A 19,772-nucleotide genomic window follows, 5' to 3' on the forward strand; every position below is an offset into this window, starting at 1 on the left:
TTTTATAGAGTATAATCATTAAAATTACACAAGTAACCATCCAGTCACCAGACACTTCAACACTACAAAGGCAGCTGTGCTAACAGCAGTAGTGGAGATAGGTGTTTATTATCTGAAGGGGATGCCTAAGCTAAAGTTGCAAGTACTGAAATGTACCTGCACAGGTTACCTTGATATACTTGAACAGCCTTTAGCTGTTGGCATTATGGGGTGGTGTTGTTCAGGCAGGGGCTTCTGTGTATGTTTAATGCCTTCTTTGTTGATAAGAAACTCCCTGCCATGTGGAGAGCATCTACTCTGGCTTCTTGCTCTTCTAAGCAAAAGAAGAGGCCGTACATGTGTGGTAGTTTCAGGTCCCCCAGTTTATTATAAACTCTGGATCTCATCCTCCCAGAACATGGTTCCTAAGTTTAGGATGGTTGTCTAAAGATTTTAGATGAGTCTTTGATCAGTGCTTGACTGTGAGGATGTGGTTCTTCCTCTGGGATCCCATTTCATTCTGAAGTACTGTGCTTCTCTGTGGGGTTTTTGGGGGAGCCTAGGAGCAGTCACATACTGTTGTGTACTGAGTGAAGTAGGCACCCTGCTAGTACTGGAGAAGAGTACTGTTATTACCTTTCTTGACCTAGGACCTTGTTACTCCCCCTCTTTTAAACAGAGTGGTGGTTGCAAAGCAATCCATTGGGAGCCTGTTCTTTCCTGGCCTTCTCAATGACCACCCCTTCACTCTCTCTGGGGGGGGGGGTAAGCCTGGCCAATCCTCAACTCCAGAGTGGTCCAAGCAGTGCCCACTGCAGGGGGTTGGTGCCAGGCTGCCCAGTGTAGTATTCCTAGGGGTGGGTGGTTGATCATCAGGACGCTGAGTTATAAAGTGGCAGCCATTTAGTGACACCTTCTTCAGTAGCAAAGACTTTTTGGGTTTTACCACCATGAAGATCTCTCTGTTTAGATGGAAGATCCACTTTCTAAACTAGTCTAGCCTCCCTTCCTGAGGGTATGTTTGTCCATGTGTAGAAGGTGTTATGGGTTCTGTGAGCCTGGTAGATCTTGGCTGCCTGTTGCTACCCTTCCTTAGTTTCTTGCTAGAGAGGTGGGTAGAGACATTAAGGCAGTGTCATTTTGCCCTGTCCTCATTTGTATTAGGCATATGATTAGGGCCTTATTTTGGTGAGGTTTCACTAAGCCTGTACACAGCCTTCCCTCTTTGATGCTCACACATTCTAATGGATGGTGTCTGGTTCCAGGGGGACTGATATATGCCTCCCTTTCTGAATGAGCCCTGAATTTGCTCCAGGCCTCTCTGAGTCAGGATGTCAACCATCTACATACAAGTTCTTTTTGGGGTCCATTTTAGATCTATTGGTGGGGAGGTCTCTTCTCCTGGTAGAGAGTCTTCTAATTTAAGAAGCTTCTTGTTTCTTGAGTGAGTGGTGACCGCAGTTCTTACTGTGGGATTTTGTATTTAGCTTTCCTGGACTGCCCTTCTATACCAACATGCAGAAGGGGCAGCTCTAAGACAGCCACTGTAGGAGTTTCCATGGTGGGAGCCTCAGGAGACTAATGTTGCCTGTTTTGCAGGATGGTTCATGATCCTCTTCTCAATCAGCCATTGAGGCTTTATCAAGCTTAGGAGTTGTGGTTTTCCTTTGTGGGGTTCCATGCTTCTATCTACCCTACTTCTAATCTTCTAAGGCATTTGTATTTCTACTTGGCCTCTGTAGGACAAGAGGGTGAAGGTCATTTGCTCTTATTCTTAATGGAGTGGAGAACCACTTCAGGACCTGGTCAGTGTTATCTACTCTTGTATGAAAGTGACTGCTTATATTGCCACTTGCCCAGGTCTCTTATTTTCTGGACTCTATTAGTCTGCTGCTGGTGTCCAACAGCAGCATAAGAGGTTGGTCTGATTTTTTCTTGCATTTAAGTGGGAGTAGTTGCCGAATGGGATTAGCAGCATCTTGTGCTAAAATCAGCTTCTGCAGATATGCAGACTGTTCACCTGTTGTTGTGCATTGCCTCAGTTCTAGGTGAGACATAGACAAGTCTTGTACTTATTTCTGTAAGGAGTACCAGATCGGATGTAACAGTCAGTGAGGTGTCAGCTCCCTGGAGAGGGCTGCTTCATTCTTCATAGAAAACCTTGTTCATCAGGAGTACTGTTTCCCATGTACTCCTTTAAACCTCTCACTCGGGAATTCAGTTGAGGGTAGTTTTCCATCCTCATGTCTGTACCTGCTGTGTTTGTCCTGATTCTCTAACACCTGTGGAGGTCAGACTCCTCCTCTTCATATTTCTTTTGAGAAGGTGGTCCATTTCATGAACTGGTTATTTTTTCCCAGATTCCTATGTAACTGGTCAATGGGGAAACATGAGGGTACCCAAGATCACCACTTCTTCTGAGGCCTGTGCCCACAGAAGCAGTAAGCTTTGAGTCAGACTCTGAATTTCTTCCCCAGTGCCAGTGGGGAGAAGGGAACTGCAATTCCCTTCAGCTCTTGGGCAGGGATCAGTCTGTCTGCATCACTTGACATTCAGCCTTGGGGTCTAGAAAATGATCTTGTCTGCCAATTACATAGGAAGACTTCTTGTGAAGTCCTCCAAGGCAAACTATGAATTGAAGTAGCTTCCTCAACCAAGGACAACCATAAGGTGTTCTTTAGTTACAACCATAACCTAAAAGGGCAGGCTCATATTTGCACCAAACTATTAGTTAATGATAATACATACACTGAGCTGTTGGACATAGCTAACCTGCTAGCCAACAGGTTCGATGAAAACTTCACTCTGCTATCCCCACCACATGTACTTCATGACATCCCTACCACCTATCCCCTACCTTGTATCTCTAAAGAGCAGGTTGTAAACGCCCTCTTTAAGGCCAAAAACAAAGCATCAATGGGACCTGATAACTTCCCAGGCTGCGTCCTATATGGACTTAAACAAGAATTAGCATCACCATTGGCTACTCTTTTGAATCACAGTCTAAGCCCGGCTTCAACCCATCTGAATGGAAAACAGCACCGTTATTTCCCTGCACAAAGGTGGTGCTTCTACTTACCTCAGGAACTACAGCCCCATTAGCCTGACTAGCCTTATCTGCAGGGCCATGGAGAGAATCATCATAAACCTCATCAACAAAGATATAGGTAATCTCTAAACACTAGAGCCTACCCAGTTTGGATTTATCAAGGGGAGATCATGCTTGTTAAACCTGGTGGACTTCTTTGAGACAGTCACATTGGACCTGGACGAGGGGAAACATGTGCATGCAGCCTATCTAGGCCTGGCCAAGGTATTTGACACTATCCCTCACTCAGGCATCATTGACAAACTCTCCCAGCTAGACATCAACCCTTATATCGTAAGGTGGGTTGCAAACTGTCTCTCTGATGGAGCCCATACAATGAAAACAGGGGACTCCATCTCCAACAGCAGATCCATTACCAGTGGTGTTCCATAGGGATCAGTCCTGGGACCTCTACTGTTTAGAATCTACTTCTCCGAAGTACAAGCTAAAATCAAGGGACTGTGGCTGATGACTGTAAAAACTGGGTGCAGTCACAGAATTCCCAAACGATGTCAACATACTTCAAGAAGGTCTTACACAAACAAATGATCGGTGCCAAAGTCATGGCCTCAAAGACAATGCAAAAAATGTATTATCATCCCTTTTGGCAAGAGCGATGTTCCTGCAAATTACCACATCAATGGCAATACTCTAAGTATGCACTCAGTGGTGAGAGATTTGTGCACTCAAGTTGGCAGCAACCTTGCCTTTGATCACCATATCTCCAGAGTGGTAAGAAGGGCATTCTATATGGTTCACCTCACAAGGGCATTGCCTCAAGAAAAAAATGAAGTTATCAACTCCCCGTACTCTTCAGTCATTAGGCCAATAATTGAGTACAATGCTCCTTTTGGCGTGTACCTTTCAATGAACCTGCAGCAATTAGAGATACCACCAGGGTTCCTCACAAAGAAAATTTAATGTCTTCAGCAGCTATCCTATGTGGATCGGCTGAAATCACTGTCACTTTATTCTGTTTCATACAGACTACTCAGAGGTGATCTCTGACCCCACTTTATTAGAAATGCACATCCACAAGTCAAATGGCACACAGGTTACTCGCTCTAAAGACCCAAACCTGGTATGTGGCATCAATAGAAACTGCTGGAGGGACAGATTTTCTCCCAGAGGTTACCACACATTTGGAATAGACTCCCACTTCACATCGAATAGAACATCTCATTGGCCCTTTTCAGACATAATCTGGACGATTGGATGGGTAGCCGTAAATTCACCTCTGGGGTTTCCATCTGTGCCCCTCTTGGATGGGGTAATAGGTGTTGATTATGGTAACAAGGGTAAAATTTGGCTAGGCATGTAAGGGTCCTTGGGCCCATAGCCGGCCTTAGGCATAGGCCAACTAGGCGGCCGCCTAGGGCGCCCAGTCTAGAAGGGGCACTTTTCCAGTATTTATTTGATGTATGTAGACCAGGATGGGGGCACCGGGTGGTGTGGTGGGGGGCACCATGGAGCTCTTTTGCCTAGGGCACCAGTTTACCTAAGGCCATTCCTGCTTGGGCCATTAGCCTAGTAACTTCCTGTGATCCTATATTGTATAGACTGTATTCAGGGCTTGCTTCTGTTGCCTTGACTAGGCTTATCTGTCATGGTTTTTGGGTTCATGATGCTTTTTCTCTGCCTACAGCCTGGAAGTCAGTCTTTCTGGCTGTGGTTTTGCCAGTTTACACTTAGCCTTCTTGCTATTTCTTTAACCCAGATGGTTTTACTGCATATAACTCTACCGTAGACTCTTTACCTCATTGTAATTAGCTGAGTTTGACCCCGCAATGCTTTGCCTTCTTGCATTACTACTTTAAATGGTTTTAATTAGCACGTGTGTCATGTTTATTAATGCGGCAAGACAAGCGTTGAATATAAGGCGGGAGGTAATGAGGGGGAGGGTTTTACTGCGTATTGTGGAGATAGAGGAAAAAAAAAGCTTTTCAACGAAAAGGATAGAGTCTTGTCTAAAAAGGCTTGTGTCCGCCAAAACGCATCATCAGTAGAAGTATAATTGCCGCAGGAGTAGTGCACCTGTCATTGAAATTTGACTCCATTATTTACTCTGGTATCTTGAAAATTGTCGAAGCATCCTTAAGAAATACGCATATTCTGTCCGTTCAATTTTGTGCAAGAAGCGTTCAAGATGTTGTAATACACGTCTGCAAAGTTGGTGTTTAATTTCAAACTGTTTCCTGTGCTCTACATGGCTTGTGAGTGACTGAATTAGCTTTCGTTATAGCTACAGCATCTAGCGTGGTGTGGATGGCCAATAAGACACATTCGATTGTCTCTTTTTGCTTGGAGATAGTCGCCATTTTTACTACAGCTAATAGTGTTGTCTGCGGCATTTGCGGTACGTCGTTTAAGAGCAGTTTCACATTTTAGTGCCTGCCCGTGTCCACTGTCCATACATCTCAACCTCTTAGGACGAGAAATATGGGCAATGCCAAAAATAATGGGGGGCGTTGAAAATATGGATAGATTTTAAATATCACGCGCACATACTTCTCAAGCGTACCGCATTATGAGGAACGTACCTCATTTGCGGTCTTAAAAAGTTCATTCATGTTCCTCAAAGTTCCAGGGTCTGTCACACCTTCAGTATTAGTAAATTTTTAACTGATATTCATGGTAAATAGAAATGAATCATAATAATTCATCAAAAGATCTTTTTTATAAGCAAAATGAGCGTATTTAAATCATCCTATGTCCTTCCTAGTTGAAGCTGTCAGTAAGCTGTTAGTATGTGTTGTGTTCCACATTATATGGGCTAGTGTTCCTCATTTTGGAGATGGAAGGTTGAGAGCTATTCTCTTATAAAGTTATGAACTAGCTAGAATAACGGGTTTTATGTTAACATGCTTTTTCTGAAGGATATGAAGTCTGAAACTCAAATAGCATACCTCACAACCTCTTACCACAAGAAATCCAGAAAAAGCCCCAAAATAATGGGAGGACAAAGGCCCCCCCAAATAGGAACAATTTTTAAATATTTCTTTTAGAAACTTACAAAGTTGCTAGAATAAAAGATTTGGTGTCGTTGCCATGCAGTTTCTCAAGGATGAAGTCTGAAATGCAAATGTCAATCCTTCAACTACTGCTACTCAGTCAATTGTCAATAGTACACAAGTTATACTACCTTCCTGACAAAACACCTGCACTCCAGGATCTAATTCAACCCTATACTACTGCTAGGTCTACAAGAGGCTAGTGAGACCAGCTATGTTATATGGGTTGGAGACAGTGGCATTGACAAAAAGGCAGGAGTTAGAGCTTGACATGGCAGAGTTGAAGATGTTAAGATTTGCACTGGGTGTGACGAAGATGGACAGGATTAGGAATAAGTATATCAGAGGGACAGCCCAGGTTGGAAGGTTTGGAGTCAAAGCCAGAGAGGCAAGATTACGTTGGTTTGGACATGTGCTAAGGAGGGATGCAGAGTATATATGGAAAAATATGCTAAGGATGAAGCTGCCAAGTAACAGGAAAAGAGGAAGGCCTAAGATAAGGTTTATGGATGTGGTGAGAGAGGACATACAGGTGGTTGGTGTGACACAGCAAGATGCAGAGGATAGGAAGAAATGGAAACAGTTGATCTGCTGTGGCGACCCCTGACTGGAGCAGCCGAAAGAAGAAGACTACTGCTAGACCCCTTAAGGTCTACCAACCAGAACCTTATAAATGTCAACAAATATAAGAATGATGCTGGTAAGTCTCTCTGGTTGTACTATTGCAAGAATCTGGAATACTCCACATAGCCATATAACTTCTAATACCTCTACCACACAATTCAGAAGGCTCATGAAAAAACACTATTCTAACAACTGGCTATGCTCCTGTTACTCCCCAGGTTAAGACATAAAAATGCATTTAAGTGTGGGTACTGTTATGTCATTCCAGTTCCCTGGTAAGACTGTTATTCAGATCATACCTAAAGAATGCCTAATGATATTTAAAATCAGTCCATATACTGTAGATATATATGGTATATATCAAGGATCTAGTATCAATGCATGTTTTTATCCTGATAATTATGTATGTACCACCTACTACCAAAGCATGTTATTATCCTAAAAAATCTGTATGTGTTTTAAACTTTGATTCAGTTGTTCTGAATTTATTACTGTTACCTTCAGTGTTTCTGAATTTATACTTTTGTGTGTTTAATTTATGTAATGCATCTTTTGGAGCTTTTCTCCCTGGTCCACCACTGAAAATGGACCTGTGTCCAGTATGACTTTCCCCGTAAACAAATTTAAAAGAAATAAAATTATTTGCTGAATTCAGTCTTCACTGATTTGCCTGAAAACCACAGATTTTATGAGGAGCATTTAGGGTGTCCTCAGGCAGGTGCATCCCCCTGGATTTTGACTTCACTTGCCAAAAAAGTGTCACATTTACTTTTTAATTTACAGAAAAAAAATGTTTTTGTCTTGAAGGGTGTTCTTATTTAAGATTGGCCTGGTTGCACACACCTGTCGCATCACGTCTGTGCATGCATTGTCGCACAGACGTCCAGTTATTCCTTTCTGCCCATGTGCAAGAAGTTCCATTCTTGTGTTGCTGCTTCCACATAAAGGCCATAAAAAGAATAAATTTTAGAAGGAACAGACCATAAATATGAGGCGAAAATCCGAGCAACTGAGAGGTATGTCTCTCACACAAACAAAGCATGCATAAAAATTATTCTTTAGATTTACTGATATCACTTTAATTAATTCCATACTTGTTAACAGCAGTTTTTACATTTTCTCAACTCTGTTTTAAGGTTATGGGAATAGACGAGGATGCTCGAGCTAGCGCCCATGACACTGATTTTTCACAGTTTTTTAGTTTATAAACTTGAATGAGTTTGCATTGCTTGTCTTGCTGTTTTAAGGTGATACATTTCTGGTGCTGCATAATTGGTGGTACCACTTTACGCATACTGTAAGGAGACTTGAGAATGGTATGCAGTGTGAGTTCGAATCCACAAAGGGGTCTGTTTGACAGTTAAGGGACACGTGGTCTTTAACTCCGAATACTGTGATAGTTTACTGGAAATTAAGAAAAATTGATGTATTTATTTGTTGACATTTGACTACCGGCAGGAAAATCCAACTGGGTAAGAGCTCATTTTCACTCTTGGTCCGGGGAGAAAAGCTCCACAGTATTACAAAATATTTTAAGAAAAATAATTTATTGGATGTGGCAGTAATTGCAGGTTCGGAGTATTTTCTTTTATAGGCAAAGTCCATGTTACGTGTTTCAGAACGACTGCAACAGTAAATTAAAAAACTTCAAATACACTAGCTCATCTTTTAATTAAAGTGTATGGAAGTTTAGTCTGACAAAAACTGTCGCATATCGTCTACTCAGAGGCAATCTCTGCTTAATATAGAAGGCCATGTCAAACCCAGAGCTGTTGGACATGCTACACTTAAATCCCAATCCCTCAGAGCCACACACTCCAGGGATCTTAAACCTTGTCATCACAATGATCAAAATATGCTGGAGGGATAGGTTAATGACCCAGAGACTCCCTGGACTCAGAAATGGACTGCCCATACATGTCAAGCAGAGCGCCTCTTTGGCCCTCTTTAAAAGGAACCTTAATGATTGGATGGGAGATAGAAAATTCACCCTGGGGATCACATCAGTCCTCCTGCTAGACAGGGGTCCAGGGAAGTAAATATTGTGGGAAGAAATAGCCAGGGAATTGTTATGGCTAGGCTTGTATAGGCCCTAGGGCCAATAGCTTTGTACCAACCTATGAACCAATCGTCTGTCATTATTATGTGATTTCAGTCCTCAGTAATTTGCAACAGAGCCACAGATTTTGAGGAACGGACCAAATCTGGATAGTTGAGAGGTATGCACGTGTCTTAACTTTCTCGTACTCCTCTTAGTTTTAAAGTTATTGCCTGCACAGGTAAAAACCACACTCTCCAAAGCCAAGAACACAGCATCCATGGGACCAGACAACATCCCAGGCTGTGTTCTACACGCACTACAGAACGAACTGGCACCCCACCTAAGTACCATGTTCAATCATAGCCTCACCTCAGGCTTTGTGCCTGCTGAATGGCGCACAGCGACAGTTATACCACTCCACAAGGGGGGAAGCCACCATGGAACCCGGGAACTACCACCCCATTAGCCTGACGAGCCTGGTCTGCAAGGCCATGGAACGTATCATCATGGAACTTATAAACAAAGACATTGGTAATCTCCAAACTCTGGACTCCATCCAGTTCGGGTTTGTAAAAGGCAGATCATGTCTCCTAAACCTGATAGATTTATTTGAAGCAGTCACCCAAGCCGTAGACAAAGGTAAGGTGGTTCACACAGCCTATCTAGATCTTGCCAAGGCTTTCAACACGATCCCCCACTCTGGAATTATAGATAAACTCACTAAACTAGGTATAAATCCCTATGTTACAAGATGGGTTGACAACTGGCTCACTGACAGAACCCACACTGTGAAGTAGCAGACTCCAAATCCAACTTCAGACCAGTGACAAGTGGCGTACCACAGGGTTCAGTCCTGGATCCTCTGCTGTTTGGTATCTACTTCTCTGAAGTAGAGGCTAACACAGAAGGTCTTTGGCTAACAAAGTTTGCAGATGACTGCAAACTAGGAGGCATAATCAAAACTCCTAACTATGTGGACATCCTACAAAAGGGCCTCACTAAGACAGATGCCTGGTGCTCAATGCTAAAAAGTGCATTGTCATCCCCTTTGGTAAAAACTCTGTACCCATAAACTACAACATAGGCGGTAGTATACTTAACATCGAAAGTGTGATAAGAGACCTTGGGACACAGGTGGACAGTAGTCTCTCCTTTGATAATCACATCGCCACAGTAGTCAGGCAATCCTTCTACATGGCACACCTCATCGCAAAAGGTTTCTCATCCAGAAAAAAAAGAGGTCATTGTTCCCACTACTCATCACTCATTCGACCCATTATAGAGTACAACGCCCCTTTTGGTATGTACCTCACAAGACATCTGCAACAACTGGAAAGGCCGCAGAAATACCTCACGGAGGATTACCGGCCTCAAACAGATGCCCTACGCAGACCGTCTCAAAAAACTCCAGCTTTGCTCCGTCGCATATCGCCTACTCAGAGGTGATCTCTGCCTAACATACAAAGCTATGTCAAACCCAGAGCTGTTGGACATGGACCACTTAAAGAAATCCCAATCCCTCTGAGCTATATGCTCTAGGGACCTAAACCTTGTCAGCACAATAAACAGTACATGCCGGAGGGATAGATTCCTGTCCCAGAGACTTCCCATATTCTGGAATAAACTACTTATCTATATCAAACAAAGCTCCTCATTAGCACTCTTCAAGAAAAATCTTGATGATTGGATGGGAAATAGGAAATTCACCCTGGGAATCACCTCTGTGGCTCTGCTCGACAGTGGCACAGGAAAATAATTTTCTTCGGTGGCAAAAGCCAGGGTACCTTTTTGGCTGGGCTTGTATAGGCCCTAGGGCCGATAGCCTAGTACCTACCTATGAACCTATAAGACTTTTGTTCTTGTTTGGGCATAGACCTCTCAACTGCCATGTTTTTGCCTCATATTTTTAGTCTGCTCCTCCAAAGATTTGTGGTTTCCTGGGAAATCATTCAGGACTGAAGTCACTAAATAATGAGAGCCATTAAAGTTTCAGATTTTATGTACTTCATGAAATTCATGATAACACAAAACATTTTATTCTAACAACTTTTAAGAGCAATATTTAAAATCTGACCCTATTTTTGAGCCACTGTCCCCTCTGTTGTTCTTGACTACTGAGTCTTTCCTGCCTATTAAAGTGGTCTGTCTTGAGTCCCCTGATTGTTAGAATGTCGAGTGCTCAATAAGTTATAATTCTTTTGCATTCTGTAATGGAATGTATTATTGCCAGAATAGTAGAAGTGAAAGTATGATATTAGCACTCATCTGGGACTTGAATCCAAGGCCTACTGCACACCATGCTGTAACATTGCTGCAGGACAAACGAGAGTCTCTGGACAGATAGGTGTTGAATTTTCCCTGAGGAGCTTTAACCTTTCAGCTAGGAAACTTCCAGAATGGTGCTCAAGGTCAAATTAGAAACTCACAATACAGAGAAAGCCCACTTACCAGGCACTGTTAGAATAATAGAAGTGAAAGGATAATGTTAGCTGGCATTTGGGACTAAAAAAAAAAAGACCACTAGCACACTGTAGTGGTGTCACTGCCAACCTTAGAACAAATAGCTTTACCGCTGGAGTTCCATTGTTTAGCTACCGTAGCAGGTGAGAGAGTAACCTGATAATGAAGAAAATGTAGACATATTTATAACTGCTTGTCAAGAAATATCTGTAACAGAAAACTTCATATTAGCAGTATTTATGATTTGTGTTTTTAGAGAGCATGACAACTGTGTTTATTATTTAACGTATGTGTTGCTTTTCCATTGTAGCTCAAGTTGTCGGTGAAAAGGCCTGCAAATCACCCTGTGGCTGCTTGATGAACAAACAAATGGCATTTTTTATTTTTGTTTTGTTTCTTTAAGGAAGTTTCTGTGTACAGCTTAGTTTAAGACACTTGTTTAAAAAACAGTCTTGATTGTGATCTCAAATTGATCAAGTCGTGTTGTCTGTAGCTGGTTCTTTGATATAGTAGACAATCTTATTTGGTGGCAGGGCAGAGCTTGCTGGCAATTTTTTTTTGTTAATATTTGGGTCTCCATTGTTGAATCAAGTGCTTTAGTGTCTTAGTTAATTAGATGCTATTAAATAAGCCAGTTTTCCAAACCAAATACAAAACTGATAATGGGGGTTCTGAGAAACGTGAGTAAGGGTGTAGTAACATAGAACAGGAGCATGTCCTTAGTTTGATGGGACTTGACACTATCATGAACTGAATTTTGCTTTTTGTACTGCACTGACCAGTGAATGTCATAAAACTGGCAAGGTATAAGTGTTGCATGTTAATATATTATAATTAGGATATTACAAAAAATAAATAAAAAGTGATGTCAGCACCTTGTAGTAGTTGTTAAGCAGATGGTGTGGTAGTGAAAAAAATACACAATTGTGAATGCCTGTAATAAACAATCTTTTTCAAATGATCAACTGGTAATGTTACAGTTACAAGTTGTATGTGAGCAGGATGCTTTAATATGTTGTATTCTTAATGAAATGTATTATGCATATAAGAATTTTTGGGAAAGTAGTTTTTTGTTTGTTGCTAATCCTGGATCGTCTAAAATATCTAATGTTAGAGTTATTTTCTTACTTAAGAAATGTGAGAGGGAAGAAGGTACTTACTAAAGAACATTGTCTTTTAAATGCGAGTGAAATCCTGGTTGGAACACAATTTAATCGAATAATAAAAAGTATAACATGCACACTGTAGCCTGTTGTCTTCAGGTTGAGAAGACACTTTCCAATTTATTGAGAGAGACTTACACGTGATGGGAAAAAGATTATTGCACTTCACCAGTATAATTTTAAGGCATTTGATGTTTTTGTGGACCCACGCGGCTCAGGTGTGTAATGGCATAGGCAGAGAGGGTGGGATATATGGCCATCCTCGGGTGTAGAGATTTTGTGTTTTCATGTCTCATGCCACTGCCCTGATGACAGGGCTTCACATAGACAGCAGAGGTGTGTTATAACATGGAGAACAGATACTGAAAACATGGAATGACTTCCCCAAGCTGTTGATGGTAGCCCCTCTTGGTACATATGGAGCATGCATGCATGGTCAAAGGGGTATTGATGGCCTCATTGTCGAAACAAGTACATTTGTCACTACCGGGGTGATGTTTATTTCTAAAACAGAATAAAAGCTGTTTTTTTTTTTTTTTTTACTCTGCTGTAGATTATCAGTCCCTTTCCAGCCAGTTGTCCTATTCTGTTTTCTATCCATAACTGGGTGAGGGTTGACCAGAAGGCATCATCCTTTAGACAGCTATCAAGTGTGGTTTCACCTACTTCTGTTTCTGTCCCTTCTTCCCTGCGTCTACCCAATAAAGTGCTGGGGTCAGAATGTGCAATGGACTGAAAACTGAGGATATCCCTTATCTTCCACATGGGTGTTCCTCTTCAAATAGCCCTACCTATCCCGGTGAAGGCACTTTGGGGTAGTTTCTCCAGTGTGTACAGGGGGAATACATCACTCAGTTTGCCCCTAAGTGCATGCTGCTCTTTTCACCCTTTGAGAGAGATACGTGGGCCATGTCATTTCACTTCTCCCTGTCCTTTCCAATCTTCTCCATTGGCAGGGCTGCTAAATGAACCCCTTGTCTTGGGCATAATTAGGGCATCATCCCTCTGTGTCTTTTAAGTCAGGCTTGAAAACACCATAGAGAGAGAGAGAGTGCAAAGCACCCTTTTACAGCTGCTTGGATGATGCCATTCCTCTGGTAATAAAATGTCTGATTGTGGTGAGACTTTGATTGGTAGGCAAGGGAGCAGAAGTGCCTTTAAAAAGGCCTGAGATGTTATAGATTGTCCATAGCATTGAATGTTTTCTTTGGGAAAGAAGAGTGGGCATCAACAAGGGAGATGGCTGCTCTGCTGTACTTAAAGCAACGTGAGGTGGTGTAGTGGATGCTGAGGCACCTTTGTGGTACAGTGTCAGTCACATTTGTAAACAGCATTCTTTTGCTACTGTACTATTAGGTTCATAGGTGAGCATTAGGTTAGCTGCCCTTGTGGGCCATTTTAAGCCTAGCCAATTCTCCGTTCAAAGGCGAGATTCAAACCCTGTACATTACAATTCTCCGTTCAAAGGCGAGATTCAAACCCTGTACATTGTGTGACTGTGAGGTAAATACCTTGACCATTACACCAACCACCAGCATATTCACATTCAGTTTCTTGGACTGTCTGCATCTCCTGAATATCAAAAAAGCCCTTTGGGCCTCCATATATATTTTTTTTCTGTCTTTTTCGACTTATTGTGCTTTTCAACTACATTTGTTGCCTGTTTTAAAGCCCTGCAATCTATTTTAACTGTTTTTTCTGTGCCATAAATACTGTTTTGCACTTTTGAAAGTTTGTTTGCTTAAACTTTACCTGTAGGCTATCACACTCAAGTGTGCTAGCTTTTTGAAAGCATTTAATCGAATTTAAAGCATGTACTGTTGTTTCTGCCTGTTTCTGTAAAAAAAACAAAAACAAAAAAAAAAAATATCTTATTTTCCTGCCTTGCTAAACTAGAATAGTCCAGTCATCAGAGTTTGCCGATCCCTGGGCTTTGTCTTGGTTCCTGTGCTATTCTATTCCTTATTTGGTCGAAGGGAAGTTTCTTTGCTTACCAGTGGGAGTGGGGAGCACTGAGCAGCCTATTTTTCCTTAAGGGAGTGGTTCCAGCCAGAAACTTGTAGTCTATTGGCCATTTTGGGTCAATTCCTAGATTTTTCCAGCCCCCTGCTATAAAGCACGCTTTAGCACGGAGCTGCCACTAGAGCAAGGTTAAACTATTTCTGGCTCCGTAAAGTCTGCTCTTCATTTTTTCCCTTAGAACTTCTCTACTTGTAATCTAAACATTCTATCCTTTTACTAAAAAGCTCAGCACTTTTTCCTAAAGCAACTTTTTATCAGGTAAAGCACTTCTATGTTATACAAAGTACTGTACTAGCTCAAAACCCCCTTGAGTACCTACTTCCCTACAAGTCCTCTCGGACTCACACAGCAAACTTTTCATTTCTTCTAGCATGTCGAAAGGCCAGTTGCTAGCGTCCTCTCCTGCCCAGCTGGTGAATCTGGGAATATTGAGGCAATGTTACAATTGCCTCATGTACACAGACAACGCTCTCCTCCTCCCACAAAATGCAAATACATGCGAGAGATGCAACTATATAGCTAAACTGGAGGCTGAGCTCTCTCAACTCGGGACTGGCAAGACCAGACAGGAGGAGAAGGTAACCACACACACCACACACCCAGTCTCACATAGATCTATCACAACTACAAGTCAAACACGTAAACACACAAAGACATACTCGGAGGCACTGATCAAAAATCTACCAAAACAGCAGAGGCCTCCAAAGCAGACACCCAAGCAACTGCCACCTCATAACAAAACGCAAGTAACACATAGATCACAAAGTCGGTGTGCAAATCAATCACAGCCCTTAAGGCCAAACACAGTGCCAGACACACTTGTCATAGGTGACTCCATAGTCAGACACACTGACGTCCCACTCACCAGACTGAACAAGGAGAGGGTCACCGTAAGCTGCCTGTCGGGCGCTAGAATCCGCCACTTAACACAAGCACTCAGGTCACTCCACAGCAAGTACAAATATGACTCAGTCATTGTCCATGCCTGTGTGAATGACCTGAGACGTACCTCCCTGGACTACATGAAAAGAGACTTAGAGGAGCTCTCAGATTATGTAGCCCAGGCTGGTATGACTCTGACCCTGAGCAGTATCCTACCCTCACCAAGAATGATACCACAATACAGAGACAAAATGATCAATTTTAATAATTGGCTTAATTTCTGGTGTCATTCTAACGGGATCCAATGTCTGTCTGCCTGGGATGACATGTTTGACAAGCCATGCTGCTTCGCAAGGGACGGCTTGCACATGTCACCTCTAGGTTTCTGGATATTGGCCAAGGCTCTTGCCACCCCCATAGTGCCTTTTTTAGGCAAGGCTCAAATTTTAAACCTACCACCCTAGAAAACAATAATGGAAAAAAACTAAGGGTAATGCTGCTCAACTCCAGAAGTCTAAATCTCAAGGTGCACGCCCTCCTCAGTATGGAGAACATCGATGTGTGTGCTGTGACTGAAACCTGGTTCAAGGCTCCTGAGTGCACCCCGGCACTATCAGGTTTTACCTCGTATTATGCGTTCAGGCCCCAAAACCCGGACCGTACCACAAAAGGAGGGGGCATATCCATATTCATCAAGGATACCCATACCTCCAGGTTGGTGGCAACGCACGAAGCATCAGAGACCATCCAGGTGCAAGTAACAATAGGCAAAACTGCCCTGCAGTTTGTAGCATGTTACAGGCCACCCTCTCAAACTCAGGAACCCCGCACAGCCTTCCTGAAGACACTGGAGAGTATAAATGTATCTCCAAACACCATCATATTGGGAGACTTCAACTACCCAAACATAGACTGGGAACATTACTCAAGCCCCAATACCCTAGCCCAAAGGTTCCTTGAGTTTATAAACTCAGACGCTATGGAACAACTAGGCACCATTCCCACAAGAGGAGATAATATACTAGACCTGATCATCACTAACATGGGGACAAAATGCTCCACACTGGAAGTATATCCCTCATTGGTGAGATCAGACCATAAACTAATCTCAATGGAGATCCACATCCCGCCCCCACCCCAAACAAAAAAGACCACAGTGAAGAACTTCTCAAAAGCCAACTTCACACTTCTCAAGACTGGTGTGGCATCCTTCAAGGCCCCCGAGCCAGTGGAAACCACTACCCACGCTGCTAAATCTCTTACAAATGCTTTCTACGAGCACCTCCAGGATTGCATGGATCAAGCAATCCCAAATAAAATCAAGACCCTTTCCACCAAAGGCAAGCGCCCGGTCTGGTGGACCCCAGCCATAAACAAACTTTACAACAAGAGGAGAAAGCTACTACAAGATAGAGCAAAATCCCTGAAAGGGAAGACATCTTTGATCAATACTAGTAAAAAGCTACAATTGCTCATAAAATCATCCAAGGCCAACTTTGAGAGAAAAATCACCAAGGACTCAAAAGACAATCATAAGGCCTTCTTTAGCTATGTTAGGAACCTGGGCGGAAACTCCCAGATATACTCAGAATTAGTCCAAAATGATACAAAAATCACTGAACCCACAGACATTGCCAACATACTGGCAGACGGGTTCAGTGCAAATTTCTCCCCTCCCTCCCCCCCAAAGGGAGAAATATCTATACCAGCAGAGTGTAGCCTCCCTAACATCTCAAATGCCCAGGTGAGAGCTGCTCTCACTAAAGCTAAAAACACAGCATCAATGGGACCGGATGGTGTTCCAGGCTGTGTGCTACACGAACTCAATGAGGAACTAAACCCACACATAAAGCAGCTGTTTAATCTCAGCCTTATCACAGGATACGTACCCAAAGAGTGGCATACGGCAACTGTGGTCCCTCTCCACAAAGGGGGTGCTTCTACGGATCCTGGTAATTACCGCCCCATAAGCTTAACAAGCCTGGTCTGCAAAGCTATGGAGAGGATCATAATGGAACTCATAAATAAAGACATTGGGGACCCACAGACGTTGGATCCTACCCAGTTCGGCTTTGTCAAGGGCAGATCATGCCTCTTGAACTTGGTCGACTTCTTTGAAACAGTCACCAAGGCCATTGATGAGGGTAAGGCAGTTCACACAGCCTACCTTGACCTTGCAAAGGCTTTCGACACAATACCCCACTCTGGTATCATAGAAAAGCTCACCAGCTTAAATGTAAACCCATATGTCACAAGATGGGTTGCAAACTGGCTCAAGGACAGAACCCACAGGGTAAGAGTTGCTGGTGCCATGTCAGACTCCAAGCCGGTCACAAGCGGTGTACCACAGGACTCAGTCCTGGGCCCCCTGTTGTTCGGCATCTATTTTTCAGAAGTGCAGGCCAACATAGGAGGATTGTGGCTGACAAAGTTTGCAGAAGACTGCAAACTGGGAGCCATAGTTGAGAATCCATCAGACACAGATATCCTATAGAGAGGTCTCATAGAAATGGATAACTGGTGCCAAAACCATGACCTTAAGCTAAACGCCAAAAAATGTATAGTCATACCCTTTGGGAAAAGCAAGGTAACCCCAAATTACCACATAGGTGGCAATCCATTAAGCATGGAAGAGTTTGTCAGGGGCCTAGGGACCCAAGTTGACAGAAACCTCTCTTTTGACACCCACATTGCAAAAGTGGTTAGGAGGACTTTCTACATTGCCCACCTGATCATGAAGGGATTCGCATCCAGATCAAGAGAGGTCATTATTCCCCTGTATTAGACCAATGATTGAGTACAATGCCCCATTCGGAATGTATCTTACCCGACACCTGCAGCAATTGGAAAGACCCCAAAAGTTCCTCACCAAGAGGATAAAGTGGCTCAAAGATATGTCATATGCTGCCCGACTGAAGAAACTCCAGCTCTATTCAGTCGCATACTGTCTGCTCAGAGGTGACCTATGCCTGACATACAAGGCTATGTCCAACCCGGAATTAATGGACATGCTCCACCTCAAAAAAATCCAAATCCACCAGAGCCACGAGAGCAAGTGACTTAAACCTCAGCACTGATATAAATAGGACGTGCTGGAGGGACAGATTCATCACCCAGAGACTCCCGATGCTGTAGAACAGAATCCCGGTCCATGTGAGGCAGAGCCCCTCGCTGGCGCTGTTTAAGAGGAATCTTGACCAGTGGATGGGAGATCGTAGGTTTACCCTGAGGATCATCTCTGTGTCACTACTAGACAGAGGCACGGCAATATAATGGGTATAGTATTCTTCAACCTAAGGGGTGGTGAAAGCCACACATACTCTGGCTAGGCTTATAAATGCCCTAGGGCAGATAGCCTAGTATAAACCTATGAACCTATACCAATAAGGGAGAGAAATAATAATGCTGAGCTGCACAGCAAAACAGCACTTCCAGACTGGCACACAACATAGCTTGAAAGAATTTGGATTTGGCACACAACATAGCTTGAAAGAATTTGGATTTGGCAGTGTATCTGTATGAAATTGTAAGTAGAGCTAAAAGCGATAATATTGAGTTTTTTTAAAAGGTATTACTTTTTGATTTTTAATTCATTTAATAAGACCATGTAATTTATTTATTTGATTTGGGTACTAATGTTTTGCAAGAAAGAGCAAGGGAGTCCTCTCTGCAGACAGTTCAACATTATTTCTTCTTTTGTTAATGCATATTGGCTCACACTTCAAACATATTGAGTATCCTTGTACTGTAAAAGCGCTTCTGTCATTTTCATCATAATTTAATTCCTGTCACTCATTGTGGGTCCTAGTTACAGTTATTGTATAAAAAAATGATTACATTTCTATTTTAAGTGTATTGTAGGGTTGAGGAAAGATTGGTTTTCCATCAGTAGGATTGAAATTTCTCAATCAAGTTTACTTATGGGCTGTGTTTAAGGACTGGGTGTTGTTTGATTGTTCATTTGTATTGCTGACGTACAGTGGTGTACAGTATGCTGTAACTTAGTGTCTGCTAGGTATTTGAACTTTATTCTATCAAAAGATTTCAGTGTGCATGGGGTTGCAAAATGTAATGCCTTTTCGCCTGATCTTCCTTTGTTTCGGGCCCTTCTTCTCACACATACTGACCAAATGTCCTTAACACAGAGGTAAAGTGGTTTTAACAGTCTTTACAGTGACTGTAAGTGCATGTGAATTTTTGTGGTCCTTAGCGTAGTTTTTCATGCTGAGATGTGGAGAACATAATGTTTTGTGATGTGAAGTGGCAGTAGTTGTGCTTGTTTGTTGTGTTTTGTTAATTTTTGCTCTGATAGGAAGAGATGCTTTATTGATAAGTCACAGGAGGGCTGTGGCTGCTACGACCTTGCAGGAGATAATTGATTTTTGGCTGTTAGCCTCACCTTTAAATCCCATAACATACCCGAAGAACATCTAAAACTTTTGGCCATGAGCGATGCAGCCTAACTCTAATTTTTTGAAATTCTTGTTTTTCTACAGGTCCAT

The 19,772-nt window shown here is 42.6% G+C and overlaps 1 protein-coding gene across 1 annotated transcript in view; it reads left to right on the forward strand.

Annotated features, from left to right (window-relative positions):
* Positions 1 to 4,990: 4,990 nt before the first annotated feature.
* The window catches only part of LOC122815072, a 630,978-nt gene continuing 616,196 nt past the window's right edge, over positions 4,991 to 19,772 (forward strand). Inside the window, exon 1 of the mRNA XM_044087316.1 lies at positions 4,991 to 5,423. Within this exon, the coding sequence (XP_043943251.1) occupies positions 5,333 to 5,423 (91 nt within the window). The 5' untranslated portion in view covers positions 4,991 to 5,332. The remainder of the gene's footprint in view (positions 5,424 to 19,772) is intronic.

This window comes from Protopterus annectens, chromosome 11.part0 (genome assembly GCF_019279795.1).
Source record: "Protopterus annectens isolate FY-2018-M chromosome 11.part0, PAN1.0, whole genome shotgun sequence".
Lineage (NCBI taxonomy): Eukaryota > Metazoa > Chordata > Ceratodontiformes > Protopteridae > Protopterus > Protopterus annectens.